General features: G+C 38.3%; 1 protein-coding gene across 1 annotated transcript in view; it reads left to right on the forward strand.

The window, feature by feature from the left end:
• Positions 1 to 504: 504 nt before the first annotated feature.
• B3GAT2 (beta-1,3-glucuronyltransferase 2) overlaps positions 505 to 26,160 on the forward strand; it is a 142,333-nt gene continuing 116,677 nt past the window's right edge. The window contains exon 1 of the mRNA XM_075268362.1: positions 505 to 1,957. Within this exon, the coding sequence (XP_075124463.1) occupies positions 1,292 to 1,957 (666 nt within the window). The 5' untranslated portion in view covers positions 505 to 1,291. The remainder of the gene's footprint in view (positions 1,958 to 26,160) is intronic.

A 26,160-nucleotide genomic window follows, 5' to 3' on the forward strand; every position in this document is an offset into this window, starting at 1 on the left:
TCTTTTAAGTGCAACCCTGCTGATATCTACCTAAAAGAGAAGAACACTTCCAGGAATCAAATGTGTCTAAACAAGAACTCTACTACAAGAGGGTTGTGTGTACATTGTATCGGATTGGCACCTGTGTCAAACGTCCTTGTACAGTTATATTCTTCTATGCAACCTTGGATCAAGTACTTCTGCATATAACTATCTCCCTTCTCTCCATCCACTTGAGTTGTCAAGTGCAGGGATATGATGGGGAATTTTCAGCACTGTGCTTATTGTACATTAGTCCAAGCTTTGGGAAACAATGAACGAGAGATTAAAAACCGCACACACCAAACAATATGAGGCTTGAAGGGAGAGAATCTATCTGTATATTGCTAAAGTCAGTTACATTAGAAGAGCCTTTCAATCTCATTTCTCATGGCCAGCCACAGGGGGTCCCTGTATTCTTCTCCTCCCTCTTCCCCACCCAGCAGCTCATCGGACTGCAAAGAAAGAGAAACAAAGAGGAGAGGGGGTGGGAGAAGCAGAGTGATGCAGGGAGCAGCAATCCAACTCTGCCACATCCAGTGCATCACTGAAGCTCTCATTACAGAATCACAGTCCAACTCCTCGCAGCTTTCCAGGCAGCACCAGCAAGAACCAGCAAAAATTCCCCAATCCTTCTGACCTGCCTGCTGTCCATGCTGTGCTGGTAAACGCAATCTATTTGGAGATGTATTATTTTGCTTCATCCAGAATCCTGAGCACATGGATGCTGAGAAGGCAAGAAGTTTCGGGGAGCAGAATAACATGTAGTGGATGTGTGAGCCTTGTGTGCTGAGGGCTAGTTGCTTGTTACTCTGTCTTCCTGGTTCCTGTCCTGTTCTGAGTTTATCTATGAAGCAGTCCTCAGGAGATTATTATTGGAGCTATTTTCTTGAAGGCTAATGATATGACTTGATTTGGATTTCATGTGGCTTGTAGAAGAAGTCAGTGATACAAAGCAGGAGCTTTATAATGACTCTCAAGCAGCACCAATAGACACAAATAGGTAGTGGATTTATGGGAAATGAAGAGTCGTCTGTACAGCTGCAGCCTGTCCTTGTGTTTTCTTTGACTATGTAATTCTGCACGAGAGCTAGGAAGTGTTACAATTCAAGGAATTGCCTGAAAGCAGTTGTATGGCAATTGTCATATTGTTTTACTGGGGTCTGCAAGGCTTGGGGTCTTTAGGATTTCCTCCACTTCACTGGATTTAACACGGAAGAATATTAAGGCTGCCTGAGTTTTGTTTCGGTGGTCTTACTTTTCTAAGACCAAGATGAAGTCTGTTTTCTACAGTCGTTTCTTCATTCTTCTTCCTTGGGTGTTGATTGTTGTTATTATTATTGATATAGATACCAGGAAACCCTCTAACTCCAACAGAGTTGCCCCTGTCCGTCACTATTCTCCATACTGGAAGCACAGGATTGGTCGAGCAGCTTTGATGCGACCCCAGCCCAGTGACACCAGCATGGCTTTATGGACCACTAACCAAGAACAGGTGACTAGCCCTGAAAATCAGTGGGCAAAGAACAACACTATGCCTGTTATATATGCCATCACCCCTACTTACAGCCGACCTGTGCAGAAAGCAGAGCTAACTCGCCTGGCCAACACATTCCGTCAGGTCCCACGATTGCATTGGATAGTAGTAGAGGATTCACCACATCCGACAGATTTGGTTAGCCGCTTTTTGGCAGGGGCAGGTGTAAGGGCCACTCATTTGCATGTGCCCACATCAAGGAGATACAAACGATCGGGCTTACCCCGAGCTACAGAACAGAGGAATGCTGGATTGGCTTGGCTTAGGCAACATTACCAACCCAAGACTCCTCATCACCCAAAGCGCTCCGGAGTCCAGGCACCTGTACAGCAGGAGTACCCAGCAGGCGTTGTCTTCTTTGCAGATGATGACAACACTTACAGTCTGGAGCTATTCCAGGAGGTATTTTCCAAATATGTGTCAATAGTTCATTAATCATGACAGCTACCCATATACATTTATCATTCACTACACAAAGCCTAGGTTCTGTATGTGTTATGTTTCTATTATCCCTAAGCTATTATTAATTTTGGTCAATAATCATGCTTGCTGATGGAAGAGTATGGCAGAAGTTACCTGTCCAGCAGTTTCAGCACTGCAGCTGGTGGACAGTTCCCAGCACACTTACTAGTGCTCATGCCTCCAGCAAACTTTCTGATGTCACTATAAACCCTGCTGTTCTCTTCACAGAGCCCCTCGCAGATGCCTAAAAGCTGGCATGTGTGGACTGTGAAACAAGATTAGAACAAATGTGCATTATACGTATCTAGCTATGGTCCTAGTCTGAGGGAACTATGCATATTGTAGAATAATTTATCCTTGCCAAAATATGCTTTTAAACTATATTACAATTGAGTGATGATATATGAGCATATATTAGGTGTAGTAGGTATTGGCATTCAAGCGGACAGTAGGATGTACAGTAGGATATTTCTGCATTTTTCTTCTCTATTACTGGAGTGAGAAGCAATCCCTTCAGTTGGCTGTGTCCAAAGCTCTTTGCTTTATATATTTGAGAAGGGTTTATGGGGAAAGGGAGTTTCAGAATATTCCAGTGCAATTGTAGCAAAACGACTAAAATCACAATGTTTTGTGGGCAGAAATATATTTTTATAGCAACTAGTGTTAACAAAACAGTCTGCAGAGGGAGTCAACGCTCTGGTTTTTGAAAATGTGTTCTTTGTGCTTAGTGCGTAGTGTCTCTCACATTCTCTTAGTAAGCTACAGCTTGTCAAGCATTAAGTGTGCGTGTGAATGTACTTTAATTTGTGGCACCTCATAAATTTACAACAGGCTAAAAGGTTTCATAGTTTCAGTATCTAATTGGTTGTTCTGAGTAAATTCCCTGTGAGAGCTTCAGCAACAGATGCAATATACAGTTTCTAAATGATATATATATATATATATATATATATATAGTATATATTGTATATATATATATATATATATATATATATATATATATATATATAGCTTTTAAATAATAAATCACAATATCATGACAGTACACAATTTGTATGCACTTGCTAATAAAAACTAGAAAATATTAGTAATCCAACCTGGTTGATGACCCCATATAGTGGGGAAAACAAGTACTATACCGGTCATCAAAAGATATTGATAGATGGATAAGTGTAACATATAGGACATTAAAGAAAGTCTATTACCTCCCCAACAGCATGTTACACATTACTGTGATAAACAACATACATCTGTTATGCATTGTCACTTTTATAGACTTGAAGAAAAACACCTTTAAAGTCTTATGGAAATTAGGCAGTTGGTGCACTGGGGGCGGGCCTTCAGCCCTGGGATCACTGCTTTTGCAGCTCAAGTAGAATGGATGATGTTATAACATTGGAGGATCAATTCTGACAATAAAGCAGAGCAAGTATGCTTGCTAGAAGTTGTAGTTTTACAACAGCTGCCAAAGGTTGCCTACACCTGGTGTAGTGCTTCAAGGGGGTGGAAGGGGTCTGAATGGCAAGAGTAGTGTTCCAGAGAGCTGAAGGCTTGCTCCCTCTGCAATAACTGCCTCATGTTTCTATCACTGTAATGTGCTCTGTAACTCTGTAAGTGGTGGCTATTGAATATTCTTGGGGAGGTGGTAGATAAAATACATTCTGCCTTATCTGCATAAAATATTCTGCAACAAGTGGAAAGCATACTGGTTCATCTTTAAGGAATGTTCTACAAGGTTTTTACTATATGGGGATGAATTTCAGTGTGCACCACACATCATCTAGAGTCTATACCAGACTTCATCATCCCATAAAGAAAGACATAAGAGTCCAGGGGCCTGGCCATTGTGGGTGTAGAGTTGTGGGTGAAGTTGCTACTGGGACCTGAACTTCTGAAGGAGGCCTTCTGCTACATGAAATATGCCACTAGTGTAAATAGCAAAGGCTATGTAGGGGCCACATTATAGATTTTACATTGGGGCCTAGGGACTTCAAGTTCCCAAGAGACTCAAATAGTTACACATAATGGAAGGGAAACCTTATTGGGTGTATGGGTACTTGTGGAGTAGAATTTCAACCAATGAATCACAATAGGAATCTTTCATCTTTTGTCTTTTATCATGTATAAAAATAGCTGTAAAACTAATGAAAATATCTGTCTAACAAACCAATAAAATCCAGTATGCCAAGTTCTGTCATTTTGTATAATTGCAGTAGATCATGTCTCTCTATATGCTCAGACCTTAGAAGACTTTCTATAGATATAACTGCAATATTCATGTTTACTTCTCTAGATCTGAATTTGACTCCATCTCTGTATTGTCTATTGCCCATTTTCATAAAGAGCTTTTCCCTATCTTTCCTATGTATTGTGATGTTTTATATTTTATCACTGGTAACCATATGCTTCGCCCATAGATCCATCATGTGTGCACTATGCAGTGATAATTTGTTCACCCATTCTCCATAAATCACTGTATGTTACTGCTCCCATTACAGTCTTGAATAGCCTCATCTATAAAACCAACAAAACAAAGGAAACTTTCTAATTCAAATGGATCATTTCAAGCTTGACATATCTTGTAATGGAAAGGATTGATCTTTCTCTTGAAACTGTTATCATTATCACTCTGTCTGGAGAAAGGGACCTGAAATATGGCGCTCATAAATAAAGCTATGGATCTCTTTCTGTGGCTCTTAAAAACATTTGTTCTTGACAGATCATGTTGATAAAGAATTAAAGGCAGGTCCTTTGTTTTGTGTCAGTATCACAACTACAATAGTTTTTAACCCATTACTCTATATGTACTATAGATACAACATTTGTATTGTTGAATTATATCAGGATTTTCACTCTAAAATTATGACATTTTTGGAATTTGCCATACATTATTGATAGATGCAGGGACCCAAACTTACCTCTGGAATGGGCGTTCATCTACCCCTTCCTTCTTGGTGAGGTGGTCTTTGGCTTGTTGCATCAAGAATGAAAGAGAGCCATGCATTGCTCTCATCTGTTTCTCTGTTATAAAGTTGAATGGAGAAAGCTGTGCACATACGCAGTTAGTCTACCATTTATTCTCCACCTAGTTGTCCCAACTTCTCAGTGCTTCACTAGGAAGGAGAGAGGTTGGCAAAAACTGATTCTGGACATAGGTGCAGGTCTCAGAGTGGGGCTTGAACTTATTGCATATTCTGTGGATATGCCATTAATGTCTAAGGTTATCTTGACATGGTGGAATCTGCTACTGATTTTATGGAGGATTCTGTTTCCAAATCAGTGTCTGATTCCATCCTCATTCTGCCTTCGCATTGTATTCAGTGGAAGGTAGATATTGGAACAGAATGCTGAAAAAATAAGCTTCCTGCTCAATCTTGCCATGTGTGTTCTGCTTTGACATTCTGTTGCAGGGAGCTGGGCGAGGGGGAGTGGAAAATGAAGAGGAATGTGAGGAATCCGACTCAACTTCCTCTTCATTTTCTACCATCTGAACATACTCTTAGATCTATATACAGCTTTAACACAAAATTCAGACATGTGATACATTACTTTTAGGTATTTTGTATAAGCATATAATGTTATCAATAGAATGCATGTCTTTCTCACTGTCTTTATCCATTAAAATGTTCCACTTAGCTGCATTTCTGTTTTCTTAAGCATGAATGGTCCTTCTTAATAATGCCTTTTTTCTGTAAAATCTAGGGCAAAAGTGCAACTGCAGATTTATTTATTCTTGGCTAAGTGCTAGTTCTAACATTGCAATAACCATGAGTAATATGCGTTCCATAAAATTGACAGAAAAGCAAAAAAATAAAAACAGCTTGGCATTTTATATGTATTGTTTACTATTCATCGCATTATCACCGTACTCTTTGACTTTTACTATAATAGATTATAGTATTAATATCGTAAAAAGTATGCAATATATGTCTTAGATTTCTGAATTAACCCTTACTTGGAACGATTCAATTGTATACATCCAGGCAACTATATTGAGTAGGTTCTTAGATCTCTACTTTCTATGGATATTTAATAAACTGCTGGCTGTGGATTGGGCACCAATACCTATAAACTAATACTACTAATTTCAGAAAAATAAGTAAACTACTTCTCTTTCATAACTCTGCTTCTTGCCTTTTGTACTTATGTTTGATTCATCACACATGTATACAACATATTATTACTGTGCTTATTGTGCACCTAGGTGGTGTAGATGGCAACTAGCAGCTGGTGACTACAGTATGTGCTATTAGTCCGTTATTTTTAAAATTTCTGAAAATAATTTAAATTTTAAAAACTCTAAACTAAAGTGAAAGGACTTTATATCTTTCCATTAGAAATTATTGAAGGAACCTCTAACAAGCTCATGGTACTAATCTACAAATCAATTTAACACCACTAAGACCCTTAGGCAGGGTTCACACTACCATTGGAGTTCATTATGAAAGTGTCCATTTAAAAAAAAAAAAAAAAAAAAAAAAAAACGATACCTATCATAACAGACAAAAAACTGACAGTAACTGATGGCTATCAGTTACTGTCCGATATATGTCCGTTTCCCGTAGACCTCAATGTAAAAAAAAAAAATGGGCATTTTCTAATGGACAGAAAAGTCCTGCATGTAGGATTTTTTTTATGTCCGCTGGAAAAAAACAAACATGGGTGCAAATGGACATAAACGGACACTAAAGGACACAAACACACACAATAAAATCCCATTGAAATGAAAGGAAATTTTAATGGACTTCTGACAGTCTAGTGTCCGTTGTTAAAATATTGAACGGACAATAGCCACGGACACTGCTGAGCGGACACCAACGGTAGTATGAACACCCCCTTACCTGTTCTCTAACTATGATGATGTCAGAAAATTACATTAGTCTTATTAGTAACACAAATGTTATAACAGTTAACGTGGTTGTAAAAATGTTTTAAACTTCTTGGGGGTCCCACTACTGTGACCCACATAAGTTATGAAAATGGGGGTCTTGTGGCCAAGTACAGAACTCACAATCTTTGGCAGGGCTCATAAAGTAGAAGTATGCATGTTCAACCACAGCTCCAATCATACTAGGAGACATGGTGTCCCCATTTTCACGATTGGTAGGTTAGAATCCCTCTGATCAGACACATCACTTGTCCTATGAATAGGTGATGAGTGTCACCCCAATATATCATAAAATTTGGATTCAGAAGATTTAGAAGATTTTTACTACAGTGTGTAATTATATGATAAAATGAACTAGCACTTAGAAATGTCATCATTTGATATCACATAATATTGAAAGATGGATATGGAAATTACACACTTCATCTGCTGCAGAGCCTTATTAAGACCCCTCGACTGCTACAGAGCATCATAATTAAATCCAGATGGCCATAGCACTAGTTATTTAAGCAGGGTACATGTTTTAATACACCTCTCGTGCCATCAGATGTCGGACAGCTTTTCCAATAATACAGCCATATTTCAGTCTGAAATTCTGAGCCATGTCATGCATTAGGAGTAAACATGAATGTACAGGTTGAAAACAGGGTCTAAGAGAACTGGCTATAACATGCAGCTTTGAGACTATCTTCATTTACAGTAGTATGAAATTCTGGGCCATACAGCTGTCAGGATACAGCAGAAGTTGTTATATTTTGTACTCTAAGGGCTCTGACTAAGAGAGGCTTCTATTGAATAATATTACTGAAATTATCAACACCATTGTGCAAAATTCAGGAAGAGGAAAGTCTCAAAAAACCTTTAGAGAGGTGCTTAAATTGTATTGTATTTGGTCGTAAACAAAATACCAAAAAAAGAGTAAAGCATACATACTCCAAACTGAGTGGAAGGTGACATTGAAGAAGATTGTGGAGGAAGGAGGGATTTAATAAACTTACATATTAAAAAAAGATTGATTCTTTATTTGAAGCTTGAAAATATAATTCTAGACAAAGTCAACCAGACAAATCCTTGAATGCTATTTTATAGACACCTGCGTGGATTTATGTAGGGATTACAGACTGGTTTTAAGATTCAATGAGGACCACTAAACACATAAATAGAAATGTTTTAGATCTGTACAAGCAAATCAGTATCAGAAGTAATCGGATTAAATATTTGTGAGTCTTTGAACACTATGGGGTTTAAAGAATGAAATATTGGCTGTTAGCTGATAATTTCAGCTATTTCTGGTGACTTTTTCATATGTATGATGATGTCATAGGTAATAGAACAGTTAGATGCCCTTCCTGCAGAGACGATAATTAGAATTTGTTTATAAGTCAAATGTGTCTATTGGTTTAACTGTATCTTAGCATACACTGAAAGACCCTAATGTAAAGATACCTAAAAATACTTCATAGAGTGTGCTTATATGACACTCTGCTTGGGTACATGTATTTTCTGGTTGGAAAACATATCACAAGCGCAAGAAAACACTCTTAACAAATATGGGTAGGTTGACACTACAGTCATTATAGTCTATTGCGCACATCCATTTCCAGATGTTTAGTAGAAGGAAATTTAGTGTCATGGTGCAAATTATATGTTCTGCCTTTGACAGACAGCCACCGTTGACTTCAGATATGTATAGTTCTCACAGTGGCTAATGCTGAATGATAAACCTGTTGTATCTGTAAGATGTCTAGTCTGAGTTTATACTACCTTTCAGTTGTCCTACTTTGCATCAGAATTATAAAATACAACTTTGACACATTTTTGGCGCATTTAAGCACCCACATGTATAGCAAATCAAAAAAATTCAGCCCAAACTAGATGAACACTTTGTACCAGAAATACACCACTTTGCACCAAAGATGTGACAGGTTTACACCAATGCCACCATAGTAAATCTGGGCCATAAACTTTCATTCATTTCTAATAACTTCTTTTTGGTGTGTTATGTTTTTTGTCAGTGAGTGTAGAATACATATAACTGTGCCCATACTTAAAGGGGTCTTCTGCTCTCCCTTTGTCTGCAACTTTGCCTTCTGTCACTTCCTCTCACCTCCTGTATTCTGAAACAAGCTGGTGGGCAGACTTTTGACTGTGTAAAGGGCTTGGCCACTTTCAGACCAATATTGACAAACAAATGTACAATAAAAAGATATACAATTTTCCTATATACTTTCTGTATCAATTCCTCACGTTTTTCTAGATTTCGGCTTGCTGTCATTCATTCTGTTATTTCTAGTGGATAAAAGTCTGACCATGGTCATGTGATTTATGGTCCATGGTCATGTGATGAGCACATAAATTTGAACAGGTCCAGCTAAGTAAGGGATGGAACATATGTATTACAGTGCAAAAGCTACAGTCTGACATTATATTCAGTAATGACACAATATAGGAACATTTGACATTCCAATTTCTGCACCACTCATGGTCTGCTGAATGCCTTTGATCTTACTGAAATTATTGCATACGTATGTGTTAGAGATAATTTTTGTTGAATTACGCAGGCATATGGTGTTCAACATTACCTTCCAAGACACCGTCCCAAGTCTCTTGAGGATTTCAGTAAGGAAAGATAATCCTCGTAAGTTGAACATTTATATTGTCCCTTCGGGCAAAAAAAAGTTAGTCTCCAGGGCAATCACTTGAAGGGCAATTTCATTGATCTTGAGAAGCTTAAATTGGAAATCAAAATATGTCATAATGAGTTAATTGTGTTAATGGAGCAGATAAAAATATGAGATTTTTCCAATAAAATCAGCATTTGTAAGGTTTTTATACACAAGCCTTATACACAAGCTTGATGGGAGTCTGTTTTAGATTCTGTCTGCTTGCTGTCTTATCACAACTCAATTGATCCCTAATAGAACAGAGACCTGAGGAGCTGAGCTGATGAAGAAAGACAGAAATAAGAAATTGGATTTAGGTGTTAAAACCTAGTTATCCTGAACAAGAAAGGTTCTGGCTTTCAGCTGTTCAATCAATCTCTTTACATGTATACATTTGACCTTGGAGGAAAGGCTTCCCGAATCTGTGACCTCACAGGTTGTTTGTGTCACTTGCCATTTATTTTACAGAATGTATAGATACATATCAGATGCAGCAACATTTCCATCTTGACATATTGTAATTCACATTTGAGGAATGCATAGCATAAAGTATTTTATCAATATTTTAACAAATATGGAAAGTCAAGTTTGATCTTGACAGCACCATACAAGAAATAATTTTCAGAGAACTGTCATGAAATGTTAATTGAGGTGTATTGTAGGTTCTGGATGAAAATGAAATTTGTTCAAAAGGTGGAAGGTTTTTTTTTTATGAAACATTTTCTTTCTTGTTTTGAGCCTTGAATTTTTACTCCTGTCAAAGCTGAGCATGAATGGGCTTACAAAGGTCGAAGAGATACTGCGGCTGATAGCCTGTGAGCCATGACACCTTTCTAAGTGGACTCACAGGTCAAATAAAGCCCTGAAGCAGCAGATGTTAAACTGATGTATGTGCTTTGCGAAATATGGCTTATGCGATATTACAATAATGCCTAATTATTTTGCATGTTTACAAAAATACAATTCATCCATATCCATACATTCAGTATTGTGCTGTTCCTGTCTAGCATATTGGCCAAGAGATTTTCTTATTCCATGATGAAACTTTATCTTATCCTAGTGAACCACCAAAGACTTTACATGTCATCTCATATATTAATGACAAGGCTTAAAGAATTTATATACACTATAGAGTGGATTCATTTACATAGTGAGAGGCATTATTGCATTGTTCAATTATTCATTGCATCATTTTGGTACCCTGCTCTCTTATGTAACTTCATAGACAATTGGTCCCAAGTTCTAGAGATTAGTACCCCTATTGCTACACCACTGCTTCTTTATTGTCCCACATTAACTGTCTATATCCATGCTGGTGTTAAACATGAATCCTTATAGAGATAACCTTTCATCACTTGGGGCACATGCAGTTTTATATATCACTAGAAAGCTGGCATTCACTGTCTGTGCCCCAGGTGAAGAGCTATCGGTGCCAGTACCGTAGCTCAACACCGTCAGAAAGGCGTTCCTGACAATCTATAGCACTGTACTGTGAGAACGGGGAGGAACGCCTCCCCCAGTACTTGTCTATGGATGAGTACTATCAGGAGAGGAGGGAGGTACCTGCACCGATAGCTCTTCACCCAGGGCACAGATCGTGAAAGCCGACAGCGCGCTGAATTCAGTGCCCTGTGAGCTTTCTAGCGGTATATAAAACCACATGTGCCCCAAGTGATGAAAGGTCCTCTTTAAACCACCAAATATCAACAATATTTTTCAGACTTGTTTATCTTGATTTTTGTCTCCTATTTTCTGTGCAATATAAAACGGGTAAGACAGAGAAGGAGGAAGAAATGGTATGAAGTCTTTTATTTCTTCATTTGATTCAGATATTCATTGGGAATTCTTAGACATTCAAAGTTTGAAGATAACATTTTCCAAGTTTCCAGCCAGTGATGGCAGTGAATAGACGATTACACAAGCACTTAAAGACAAGGCTTCTATCTTCTAGAAACAGCACCACTATTGTCTATTATCTATGGTGTGTGCATTGCAGCTCAGCTGAAATGAGTGGTGCTATGGACAACAGTAAAGCTGTTTCTGAAAGATAGCAGTCATAGTTCTCTGACCCTATATAGCACATTTAATTGATCTGTGAAAGATTTAAAAAGTCTGATTTTTCCAGAAAAAAAAACACCATTTTTGTCAGCAGGCTGCAGGCTCCTTATGGACACGGTTTGCTTGAAATCCATAACCATGGAGACACATAGGATATATAGGAACTACACTCACCGGCCACTTTATTAGGTACACCATGCTAGTAACGGGTTGGACCCCCTTTTGCCTTCAGAACTGCCTCAATTCTTCGTGGCATAGATACAACAAGGTGCTGGAAGCATTCCTCAGAGATTTTGGTCCATATTGACATGATGGCATCACACAGTTGCCGCAGATTTGTCGGCTGCACATCCATGATGCGAATCTCCCGTTCCACCACATCCCAAAGATGCTCTATTGGATTGAGATCTGGTGACTGTGGAGGCCATTGGAGTACAGTGAACTCATTGTCATGTTCAAGAAACCAGTCTGAGATGATTCCAGCTTTATGACATGGCGCATTATCCTGCTGAAAGTAGCCATCAGATGTTGGGTACATTGTGGTCATAAAGGGATGGACATGGTCAGCAACAATACTCAGGTAGGCTTTGGCGTTGCAACGATGCTCAATTGGTACTAAGGGGCCCAAAGAGTGCCAAGAAAATATTCCCCACACCATGACACCACCACCACCAGCCTGAACCGTTGATACAAGGCAGGATGGATCCATGCTTTCATGTTGTTGACGCCAAATTCTGACCCTACCATCCGAATGTCGCAGCAGAAATCGAGACTCATCAGACCAGGCAACGTTTTTCCAATCTTCAATTGTCCAATTTCGATGAGCTTGTGCAAATTGTAGCCTCAGTTTCCTGTTCTTAGCTGAAAGGAGTGGCACCCGGTGTGGTCTTCTGCTGCTGTAGCCCATCTGCCTCAAAGTTCGACGTACTGTGCGTTCAGAGATGCTCTTCTGGCTACCTTGGTTGTAACGGGTGGCTATTTGAGTCACTGTTGCCTTTCTATCAGCTCGAACCAGTCTGGCCATTCTCCTCTGACCTCTGGCATCAACAACGCATTTCCGCCCACAGAACTGACGCTCACTGGATGTTTTTTCTTTTTCGGACCATTCTCTGTAAACCCTAGAGATGGTTGTGCGTGAAAATCCCAGTAGATCAGCAGTTTCTGAAATACTCAGACCAGCCCTTCTGGCACCAACAACCATGCCACGTTCAAAGGCACTCAAATCACCTTTCTTCCCCATACTGATGCTCGGTTTGAACTGCAGGAGATTGTCTTGACCATGTCTACATGCCTAAATGCACTGAGTTGCCGCCATGTGATTGGCTGATTAGAAATTAAGTGTTAACGAGCAGTTGGACAGGTGTACCTAATAAAGTGGCCGGTGAGTGTATATACTCAAGGTGGTAGGGTATTTTTAACCACAAACATTTGTACAGATGTTATTTTTTCTTTTTTACATGCATGAGAGCATTTGCTTTTCTAGTTGTATCTTTTGTTCCCAAATACATTGTAACTTGGACTATATTGTCCTTCACCTACCTGAAAACCATAAAAGAGCTTTTTTCATATTTTGGTTTATTCTCATTCAATGTCATATTCCAGGGGCTAATATTAGGGCCCCAAACATATCATTTCTGCTTGTGCCTGTACTACAATATAATAGCTATAAAAAAACAGGATCTTCAGTATTATTTTGCTTTTAATGTTCTCTGTCTGCAACCCAGCAATCTCAAATGCTTTTCTTTATTGATTCCATACTGTTATTATAGAGGGTGCAACTCTTTCTTTTCCTTTAGGGTTTCACTAACATTTCTTACCTGTTATAACTTCTTACACTGCTGGAAATAACAAGTTTATGTCATGTATGGGTTGAGTATGACAATTAGAAGCAAAGGACTTATTGGAACAAAAAACTGAAATCCCTGATAGGGATGGATTTGTTATATGACAGACAAAAAAAAAAAGGATCAGGAAAGTTTACATTGATTATAATGGGGTCAGTCAGGTATCTGTTATAGTGTAGGTCATTTTGCAACCCCAATGCAGATATGAACACAGCCTAACTCTAATAGTTGACCATTTTTCTTTAGTAATTCATGACATAACCTTGTACAGGTTTACCTTAAAGGGGATCTATCATTGGTAAACATCATTTTTAGCTAAGCACATCCTTGCACAGCCTTTGGAAAACCTATTTCACACCTATCTTTTGTATGTAAATTGCCTCAGTAGATTTTGAATAAGTCAGTTTTTATTCATATGTTAAGCAGCTTCTCCGTGCATCGGAAGTCTCACTGTGCACGCCTCTCTGATATTCTTAATGCGTATGTACAGCAGAGGCTGCAGTGCTAATGACTCATCTCTGCTATATATATACACACATAGAGCAGGCAGTGATCACAGACACTTCCGAGTGCACAGAGAAGCTAATTAGCATATGAATAAAAACTGACTTATTCAAAATCTACTGAGGGGATTTACATACAAAAGGTAGGTGTGGAATAGCCTTTCTAAATGCTATGGAAGTATGTGCTTAGCTAAAAATGATGTTTCCCAGTGATAGAGCCCCTTTAAATGTGAAGGAAAAAATAACATTGATTTTCCTGGACTCCCTTATAAATTATATTTTGATAAGGTAAAATGTCTTTTTTTCCAAAATGTAAAAATATCTATAATCATCACAGGCAGGAAGGAAAGTAGTCATAGAGTATACTGAGGTGTTGTATATTTTGTATCCAAGCCCTAGAGCCTGATGGGACCCGAAAGTCCCAGTGCCACATAAGAAAATTCAGGGTTTTTTTCTATTTTCAGCCCATTATGAAGTTTTTTTCAGCTTCATAGTACTTCGTATGGAATATTAAATGGAAATACTATTTGTCCTGAAAAATATAATCTCTGTGAATGGAAAAATATAAAAGTTATGGCTTTTGAAAGGCAGTTAGTAAAAAAACAAATTGAAAGAAAAGATGGTTCTTACTTTGCAGCATTTTTGTACAGTACTATATATAGTCAATGAGCAGTCAGAAGAAGCTAACAATGTGACTATTATACTCTTTTATATCTTGGTGATACTTCCACCCACTTGTAGATGAGGGCCAGGGAAATAACAGTATTGTAGTCATACTGGTTGCACTGTTTGCATTGCAGTGAACTTTTACTGACACTTATTTCAATAATACAATGGCAACGGAACAACATTTGCAACAAGTTTCTCATGCTGAAGTGCCGTTTCTTGTAGCAGGGGTTGTTACACTTGATGCACACATAAAGATTGTAAGTATAGTACTCTAGCAGTTGTATGTAAGTAAGCAATTATCTTTAGGTTTAGTCTTTCTTTACAGGTAAACAGTACTAATCGTGGTCAGGAGGAAGTTTTGGAGGTTGCACTTATAGATATAGTCTCTCTTTCTTAGTTTATCTGGGTCGCATTAGCTACACTTTGAAAAAGGAAACAGAGTTGTAATGTAACGCTACCAATCCCGAATCACTCCTACAAAGGAAAGCTCTGTGAACTTTATGTCTAAAGCGCAGCAGGAAGAACCGCGACACATTTCCACCGCGTTTTTTTTATGCAGCGCTTTTTTGTTGCAGGATGCCACATAGCACAGATTTTGCCTAAATCTGTACTCCAAAAGCCACATATCACTCTTTTATATCTGCGTCCTGCTGTGTGCTCAAACAGCAGTTTATGCCCACATGTATGACACTGTTGTATCCAGGATACTGGACTTAGCAATTGCATATATTAAATAAACTGCTGTTTGGGAACACAGCTGGGCACAGAAGGGAAGGGGTGCTCTTTGGTTTTTAGATATTATGCCACTATGCCCCTGAATTTCCCGTAAAATGGAATCCGCTGACATATGACCCCATTTTGAACTACACACATCAACGGATTTATAAAGTGGTGTAGCAAGCATTTTTAACCCTTAAGTGTTTCAATAAATGTTTTAATTTCCAGAGACACACCATTTCAATGCCTGCATATGTCACAAGGCCCACATATGTCAACAGAGGCACACACATCAAAAACTGTTAAGCGGTTATCCCAGGCAAAACAACTTTTGAAGTGTTCATCTCTAACACAAGCTGTGTAATACATATTGGGTACTGAAATTACATATTTTTTAAAAAATTTCCATTTTTACTTTTCACCATCAGATGCTCATTCATTTACAGAAAATGCATAGGTAGGTATTGGAAGGATTCCAACAGACAATCCGGTTCCGCACTCACTTGGGAGTAAATTATGTTCAACAGATAGGAATTTGATCAACAAGTAGTTTATTGTAATTTACTACTTGTTGATCAAATTCCTATCCGTTGAACATCATTTACTCCCAAGTGAGCGCGGAACCCGATTGTCTGTTGGAATCCTTCCAATACCTACCTGTGTATTAAGTCGATCTTGTGTCATTTACCGATAGACGCTGCCTTCCCTACTCGGCCACCTAGATGCACAGAGGTGCATATGTGACGTACATCAAATTCTGTAAGACAACCAAGATCTTGGAGAAGCGCGGTCACTCTTGTTTACCCTATTTGTATTGTGCCATTTACAGAAAATGAATTCAATTGGAGTTGAGGTTAATGTTTACTGTTTGCTGGGATGAATTCCTTCAAGGGTGTAGTTTACAAAATGGGGTCACGTGTCAAGGGATTCCACTTTTCTGGTATTTCAGGGGCTCTGTGAAAATGTCATGGTGTCTAAAAACCAAACTATATAAATCTGTGTACACTTATTGAGTTAACTCTTTCTTGGTTCTTGGTGAATTTAAAAAAAAAAAAACATAAGTTTTTGCATTGTAAAAATTTTTGGCATACAGTATAAGTAGATGTTTCCTTCATTCTGTAGGTCAGTACAAATACAGCGATACCCAATTTATATTGGTTTTTCTTATATATTAATAATTTTGTAGACCAAAAACTCATTTGGGTAAAGAAATCAATTGGTTTTGCATTGTCATCTACTAAGAGGTGTAACATTTTCATTTTTCTGTTCACAGATTTGTTTGAAGGTTTAATTTTTCCAGGCTTTGACTTTTTGATCACTTTTTATGCCTATTTTGTGAGGCGAGATGGCAAACAATAATTACTTTCAGCGTATATTTTACATTTTCTTTCACAACATTCACCATGCAAGTTAAATAAGTTTTAGTGTAAGTGTTATTACAGATGCATTGATACCAAATACTGTTTGTATTGTTTTTATTAATTTTTAGGTTTGGTGTTTTGTTTGTTTTTTTACCTAACTCATTTTATATAGAAAAGGGGCAATCTTTTTGTTCTGGCCCACTAGGGCACACATTTATTGCAGTGTATTCCTCTTATATCAGCAGGATAAACCAGGTATGTGGCACAGGTAGACCCAGGGTCACTGATCATACTCAGGGCTACCGAAAATACATATCTGCAATCCCAGAACACGCAATGGGTGCAGTACACTTGTGGAAACCTTATAGATGCCATGACCGTGTCATCTAAGGAGTTAACACTCAGCGCTCATATTGGGGTGACAGGGAGTGCTGGAACACTCTGGAGTGTCTGAGTGGCAGAATGTGTCTTCTGTAATAGTGGAGTGGATTGAGTTAATATCTAGGCAGCAGTGCTGTAATATTAAGGTGTGTTTCGTTAAGGGGTAAATTAAAGTTGTTGCTGCTTTTTGCCTGGAAAATCTAATCTAAAGTTCCTGCCACTAGTTATCTCCCTTGTAGCTAGTTTAAGGTTCACTCCCTGTTGTCACGGAAGCTTTGCCTCTATAGATGCAAGAGGGGTTCACAGTGAGTGGAGGGGGTGGTCTTTTCTCTCTTACACACAGCAAATGCAGATGGGAGGAGCCGATTCTCCTTTACAGGACAGGACATCTGCAAACTCATTTTTGTATGCAAAGCACTGAACATTCTGCAAATCTCACAGCTTACAATATACAAACATTCTTCTATGTACTTGTATCTACTTCTGGCTTCTTGTGTGATTACAAATAAGATATTAGTCACAATCAAAAAGCAGCTTTAATGTTGGTGGTCATGGATTGCTCTCTTCCAACATATATATTTGCCCTATATTTATAGATTAGTGCCCCTGGGAACTTCTGTATTATGGTCACTTGGGCTTTTCTCGGCTATTTGTTTGCTATTGTACTGCTACTCCTGGCAGAATTACATGTAAACAAACCAAACAAGTTATAATGGATGGGGGTCAGACTACTCCTTATTGTACATGCCCCCTGCTTTGGAGACATTTAAAATGTGCTGTAGTAATAATGTGATTATTAGAAGCAGAAGAACTGATAGCACATCATGTATGAAGCCTTACACAGTCATAGAACAGACTGCCAACAAGATTGCACATATTTCAACTTCTCATGAAGACTCAGGTACCCTTTAAGGCCCAATGTCTAACTGTATACAGGATTCATCTGAAGCATAATGCAAAGTCTTTATAACCAAAAATGGCATATATAATGTTTTTCCCTACAAGCACTGTTTGATATATAGCACTCTATCAGACCTATGAGGATTACAATGCAATTTCTTTTTGCCCAGTGTCATGTTTTGGTTTTTTTTTGTCTATCACCAAAACTATTAACGTATATGGTCTCTATTTAGATGCTTAGAGACATGGAAAATCAGGGCAATTTATGCATTCTCTTGATTACTTCCATTGTATTCTAACATTCTATTGACGTTAGCAAAAAGAATCAATGTAAATTACATTCCAAGTGTCCTGTGCTCATTAATACAAAGTGAAACATATAACAATGAGGCAAGGCTATGTTCACATCTAAACCCCTACTAACAAAGCAACTGGCTTGAATACCAATCATTTTTCATCTCCAACTATATCAAAGTCAATTTGAATTTATTTATTTTTTACAAAATTCCACAAATGTATTACCAGTTTGTAGAAGCTGGTTTCAGAATGAATGTTTTGTACTACTTCTAGGTCATACATAATAAAAAACAAATCCATTTACTGTATTTTTTATTCTAATTTGCATGACATATGTTTATATATTTCCATACCTATTCACAACCACAGTGCGAACTGTACAATTTTCATACCTGGAGGCGTCATTCCTATGTAGAACGACACAGTTAACAGCAAGTATAATAAAGTCATTATGAGCTGAACACTAGTTGAGCACAGCTCTATGGTATGGAAGAATTATTCATGACCAGAATTTGTATAGCAACTCTAGCACAACTATGATGTAGGTATATTTGTCTGCATCATAATTTTACAATTGACACCAGTTGGAGAATGAAAGGTACCATTAAATGTGCCACACATTTAGTTATAGCGCTCGCACAGTAGCATGTCATAAAATAAATAGTATCAAGATTGGGAATTCCATCCACTAGCAATCTTTGGTCATACATGAGTCTGTTTCTACTGCAATCTATTATAAATATCTAATTGTTTCAATTCTAAAATTAATTAAGGACTACAAACACAGAGAGACGGTGGAGAAGTCGGCAGCTAAGCTAGAAAAGCCCTGACTTAAGTTGCATATAATTAAGTGAAGTCAAATCGATATAAAGATCCCTTCATGATGTCTGACAGAACACATGGACATATTATTCACACTCAGATGGAGGAACTTTAAATGGTTTCCTTATAGTCCAGCACTTTTCAATACCACCTGCCAATAAGCTAATTATATGTGTTTTGTTACTAGTATAATTCCTGGCTTAGGAGACAGATAACCACATGGGGGATCATGTACTGTAACTGGGATATTAAAGGAATTACACTTGGGGGTGATGAAGCTTAAAAAAGAAGTGTTTGGTCAGCAACAGTTTCATGCAGTTTGTCATGTTCACCAGAAAGTCAATATTTTCTCGTCTTGATTTAGGCTGGTGATCCTCATCTATCAATGTGGCAGGACAGGACTGTGTGCGCATAAGAAGGGCATGTACTCAGTGGCTCAACAAGACTTCATTGGGGATAGATAAAATGAATATATATAGCCCTGCTGGACATTACCTAGGAAGTCATGGTTACGGGGGACAATTGCTATTAAAAGAGATAGCAATTTAGGAAGGCAAATCAAACAATTCTCTACAACTTGCAGACACTTTAATATAAGCTAATACATTTATTTTTATGGCAGTATCACTACATGCATAAATCAGGGAACGTATATTTCTTTCTCAGCTGAGGGATGATTAACAGATTTATTTCGTTTACTGTAAATTATAGGATATATTTAAAGTGACACTATCCTATGATCTCCTTAGCTTCATCTCTTGTGAAATGTGTGATCCACAGCAGACGATACAGTGTAAATTGGGGTCTGGTTGCTGAGACAACCGTATAACACCTAGAACTCCTCCTGCAGTGCTAACCACTATACAATTATTCATTTCCATCTGTATTTTGAAATATTTCTGGTCCAGAATCCCATTCCATTGTGCATCTATTTTTCTCTTAAAGGGGTATTCACACCTGGGCATTTATGGCTACTTCTAAAAGATGTAACTGATTTCTCAATTTAATGCAGAGACCTTTCTCTCCCATCACTGCATTTAGCAAGCTTTTATGGAATATCCGGTGGATATAGTTGTACATTCGCAGATGGAAATTCCTCTTTAACCTATGTGCCCTCTTTTCTAAAGGAGTTTTGGGCATTAGAATAGGTCATCAATGTCAGATGATTTGGGCAACTTACAAAGTGTAGGGAGCCAGAAGCAGGGAACACCATACGATGTGTAGCAGCTATGCTATGCTACTGTAGCTCTTCTTCCAGACAAAGCCACTACACAGTGTATGAAGCTTTCTGTTTTCATACAAAATATAAAGGGGCTCTATCACTAGATATACGTGTTGTGAGCTAAAGATATGTCTGAATAGCCTTTAACCCTTAAGGACCAGGCCATTTTTTGGTTTCGCATTTTCGTTTTTCCCTCCTCACATTTCAAGAGCCATAACTTTTTCATTTTTCAGTTCACAGAGTCACATGATGGCTTATTGTTTGCGGGACAAATTGTACTTTGTAATGGCACCATTCAATATGCTGTGCAATGTACTGGGAAGCTGGAAAAAAATTCAGAATGAGGTGCAATTGGAGAAAAAATGCATTTGCGCCATTTTCTTATAGGTTTAATTTTTACAGCGTTCACTGTTTGGTAAAATGACATGTTACCTGTGTTCTACGTGTCAGTACGAACGCGGTGATACCAAATTTATATAGTATTTGAAATGTTTTGATACTAAAAATTTGTGTCATCATGTTCTAACACCTGTAACTTTTTCATATTTCCATGTATGGAGCTGGTTGTGGTGTCTTTTTATGCGGGACAAGATGACGTTTCTATTGATACCATTTGGGGAAAGATCTAATGGTTTGATCACTTTTTATTCAATTTTTTATAGGAGGCAAAGTGTTGAAAAAAACGCTATTTGGCTATTTTTATTTTTTTTGCCGCTACGTTGTTCGCAGTACAGGATAAATGTTTTAATATTCTAATAGTTTGGGCATTTTGGAGCGCGGGGATACCTAATATGTTTATGTTTAATGTTCTTTAATTACTTTTATAGCTGATCTAGGGAAAGAGGGGTGATTTGAACTTTTATATTTTTTTAATTTTTTCAATACTTTTAAAAACTTTTTTTTTTCTTGTTATACATTTATGATCAGACCCCTTAGGTACCTTGAAACCTAGGGGGTCTGATCGCTCATACTATTCACTGCAATACTACAGTACTGCAGTGAATAGCAGAATCGCAGCACTTCTATTAGACGATGCCTCTGGCATCGTCTAATAGATCTCGTGCAGAGACAAGCCTGGAAGCCTTCAATAGGCTTCCGGCTGTCATAGCAACCGATCACTGCCCTCATGCGACGTTCTGGAGGGCGGCGATCGGCAAAACATGGCGGCGCCCGTGCCGCCGGCGCCGTTTACACACTGCGGTCACTCGCGTCCTTGAGGCAAGCAATACTGCGCACGCGCCAGATTTGAACCAATCCCACGGAAGAAGAGGACGATGAAGCATGCTCCAGCACTAGCTTGCAATGTTCTCTACGGGAAAATGGCACTGGAGCGTGTGCAGAAGTGCGCCAGAGGGAGCGTTACTGTGCACGCGCGTTATTTCAATAGAAACCACCTACGATGGAGGCGGTGAATAAGCAGGAGGAGGAGGGCTTGGACGAAAAAACTCATTTGCATATCGATTTCCAAGGTAAGAAACAAACGGGAGGGGGGGCTTTTTACAAACTAATAGCAGCACCTGAAAAGAATTTTTAAAGGCTATTCAGGCATATCTTTAGCTCATAACACGTATATCTAGTGATAGAGCCCCTCTAATAGCCTCCGCTCAACAAAAGTGTTGTAGGTCTACAGGTCTGCTTTACATAAGTGTCCTTCAGAAGGTGAATGAATATATTGATCCTTCAGTAAGAGCTTATGCAAGAGATTGAATTATGAATTCCTATTCTACAGATTGTTAATAAGACTCCCACATAATTTGCGCTCACGTGTACGGCTCGCCGTGTGAAGGGGCCCGGAGCTCGGTTCAGTCCGAGCCGTACACGTGAGCGCTTCCCATTCACTTAGAGCGCTCGTAGAGTAAAAAGCAGCCCATTCATTTCAATGGGGAGCGCTCGTATGCCGGCTCCCCATTGAAATGAATGGGATCTGCTTTATACGCTCTGATTCTGAACGTGTTTTAACGTTCAGAATCAGGCAGCGTATCAGTAGTGTGAAGCGGCCCTTATGTATTTATTTCCTTCTACAGCATTCAACACATAGGAAAAAGATTTTAATAAGTTTGTAGATCGGGTATTTTCGGACACAGGGATACCTAATGTATATGTGTTTCACTTTTTATGTACTTTTATATGTTGTAGGGAAAGGGGAATGATTTGAAGTTTTATTTATTTATTTATTTATTTATTTATTTTTAATTCTTTCTTTTATATTTTACTTTTTTTACTGCAATTATCAGACCCCCTAGAGGTCCTGAACCCCAGTGGTCTGATCACTAATACAATGAATTGCAATACTAATAATTCTAAGATAACAGCACATTTATTGCAGACTGCATAGAGCAGCCTGTAATAGAAGTGTTTGCCATTCAAGCCTGGGAGCCCTCACAATGCTCCCAGATGTCATGGCAATGGATTTCTGCCCCAAGCTCTTGTTCCAGGAGCCAGTGATCCACTCCAATAGCGCCAGTGGGAAAATAGTGCCCAGTCAGCTATGACCCAGGTACTAGGTCGTTAATGTCCAGGATCAGTTCAGGCACTGATTGCAGGCATTGTCACCAGGTCTCTGCTGTATAAAACAATGGCCACCATATTTAAATGCTTGACATCCACCATAATATTAAATGGTTAAGTTGTGGTTCATACTTGTTCAACATGAAACGAATCTTGGACCTTTGCCACCGGAACCTCGAAATAAAATGAATCTTGACAGGTTTAATCATCTCTACTTAGGATTCAAGTTTTCATATCAGGAGCACGATGCCAAGCATGTAGAAGTCATAGGCACAGCTTTGCCGAAAACAAACTTTTGTGAATTTTACTTTAATTTACATTAAAAAATTACTTTAATTCAGCAACTATATATTATTCACACAGCCACAAATGAAATATTGCAAGAAACGTCATTAAACACATTAGATGGCCCTATGCAAATATTTCATAAATGTCCATTTAATAATATCCTCAATAAAAATACACAGTAAAAAGAGGGACAACAAACACCACTGCCACTACTAGTTCATTTGTAGCCTGATAGACAGGATTTGTAGCTTGATAGAATGTTTGTTGCTGACTTTTTTCCACCACTGTGGTAAGGTCTCTAAACTGACCCATTACTATGAGCTGTTTGTGAAATGTAGTAGCGAGAGTAAGGCCCCCTGATGAATGCTGCAAACACATCAAGAAACGCGTAGCGATTACTAGGGATTGTTGTATAAGGGTACAGTTTGGTACTGCCCTTGTAAGGGCGGGAGTCACTTGGGGTGATAGGTATAATCTTTTTTGAGGGGCAGAATAGGGTTAGTGTGACAAATGCGACCCGGCACTTGTTGACTGAATCCGCTTGGACTTGGCAAGGTCTACCCTTCATCTACAATTGTTGTGATGTGACCCCTGCCAATTTGTTTACAAATATTGGATAAAAGCAACAAAGTGAACCAGCCACAAAAAATATATGATTAAAATTAACTTTTATTAAGTGCTCCTAAAAAGGTGTAGCAACATATATACATACAAAATATATAAACAAACATAAAACAAAATCATATAGGGGTAGACAATGCTACAAATACCAACTTGTCAGCCATGGAATGTACACTAGAGAATAGAGAGATACCGAGCACACTTATAGTGTAGATGGTCTATTATAAATATATAGATGAATTATCTGGTGTTTATGAAAAGAACTCAGGACCTGGTGGCCTCTCACCTGATCGGGTTGTGACTCCGTTCACAACTCCGTTTTCAGCAATATTAGGCTTCGTCAGAGTGAGAGTGGCAGCACGTCTCTATAACACTGGTCAAAAACCAGGAGGATGCACCAATGGAAGAACAAAAGGACGGCGCTCTCAGGTCCAAAGGAATTTATTCAAAAAGAAGATTGCACAACGCAAAAACAGTTGCCGCGTTTCGGGTCGGAACCCTTTATCAAGTGCGTAACTAGTTAAAAACAATAAATATAGTATATGTATAAAAAACATGAATATACAAAGACATAATTTAAAAAACAGATTAGCTTGTCAAAGAAAAAAACAACAGACCACGACGTTATTAGGCAAGAAAATCATTTACCTATAAACCCAGAACCTATAAACAAATCCAAGGTATATTATATGAATTCTGAATTAAGCTCAGGTGATGTATTACACATCATTAGTCATAGACAAACTATTATATATTGATCATATTATTCATACTCGAGATAACTATAGATCCTTAACATCCCATATGTTCAGTGACTATTATTATATTTCATTAGAACAAGATTCCAGCAATAATATTGTCTTACCTTCACTAATCGAGCTTCACTCAAGCTAGGAAGAAATAAACTCTATCCGGAGCGCCTCGGCCTATTTAACCGCACCGCTCCATGTGCCACTTCCGGAGGAAAAAGATGCGGTCCAAGCTGGAACGCATGCTCATTAGCTAGATGTTACGAGCCTTTGTGCAAATTTTTTCGGCGGAATATTCTATCACCACAAGAGCACGGGCACTCCGCCCGCACCAGAGAAACCAACAGTACGGGCTAAGAAAAAACGGTGGTACGACCTATCAAGAGTCGTATAGCTAAATATGCAAATGTGAATAAAAAATAAAATAAAAGGAAGTCATGCGGTTCAACCTGGAACGCATGAACTTCTGCGCATGCGTAAAAGGACAATCTGCTATACGAGTCATCTAAAAGAATTCATAGTGATGATATTTGCCTAGGACGTAACATAAAAGTTTAGAAAATGATTCTAATTAGAAAACATAAAAATCTATAGGATTACATTCCTAAAAATATATATATATATAAATATAGCCCACCATGTTCATGATATACTCGATATTGGTACATTAAATTTCTATCTGACTATTATACAAATTAAAAATGAAAAATAAATTGAATAATTTAAATAGTTTAAAACATGCATTTCAACCAATTATATAGGCCCTTCCCTAAAAATACACCTTTTAGTTAACAGTATACATTAAGAATGACCAAAAGGATTATACAAGGTAACTCATCTGTTTACATCCTCAGTTGCGATATTTAGGCCCGCTGGATGTAATGTATTAAATTTAAACATCCAGAACATCTCTTTTTTATTTAGCTTACTCAGTCTATCACTATTACCCGGGGGAACCCAGTCAATTGGTGTTACCAAAAATCCGCTGAAGCTTTTGTTGTGATGTTCAGCTGCATGTCGCGACACACTATGTTTCATGTAACCGTTTGTGACATTCGAGCGATGCTTGTTGATACGCTCGCTTAATTGTCTAGATGTTCTGCCTATATATTGGAGGCCACACAGGCATTCCAATAAATATATTACAAATGACGAAGTACAATCAAGATGGTATTTTAATCTAAAAATTTCGTTGGTAGTGAAGCTACTAATCTCACATACTTTAGGTCGTACCACCGTTTTTTCTTAGCCCGTACTGTTGGTTTCTCTGGTGCGGGCGGAGTGCCCGTGCTCTTGTGGTGATAGAATATTCCGCCGAAAAAATTTGCACAAAGGCTCGTAACATCTAGCTAATGAGCATGCGTTCCAGCTTGGACCGCATCTTTTTCCTCCGGAAGTGGCACATGGAGCGGTACGGTTAAATAGGCCGAGGCGCTCCGGATAGAGTTTATTTCTTCCTAGCTTGAGTGAAGCTCGATTAGTGAAGGTAAGACAATATTATTGCTGGAATTTTGTTCTAATGAAATATAATAATAGTCACTGAACATATGGGATGTTAAGGATCTATAGTTATCTCGAGTATGAATAATATGATCAATATATAATAGTTTGTCTATGACTAATGATGTGTAATACATCACCTGAGCTTAATT

This window comes from Leptodactylus fuscus, chromosome 3 (genome assembly GCF_031893055.1).
Source record: "Leptodactylus fuscus isolate aLepFus1 chromosome 3, aLepFus1.hap2, whole genome shotgun sequence".
Classification (NCBI taxonomy): domain Eukaryota; kingdom Metazoa; phylum Chordata; class Amphibia; order Anura; family Leptodactylidae; genus Leptodactylus; species Leptodactylus fuscus.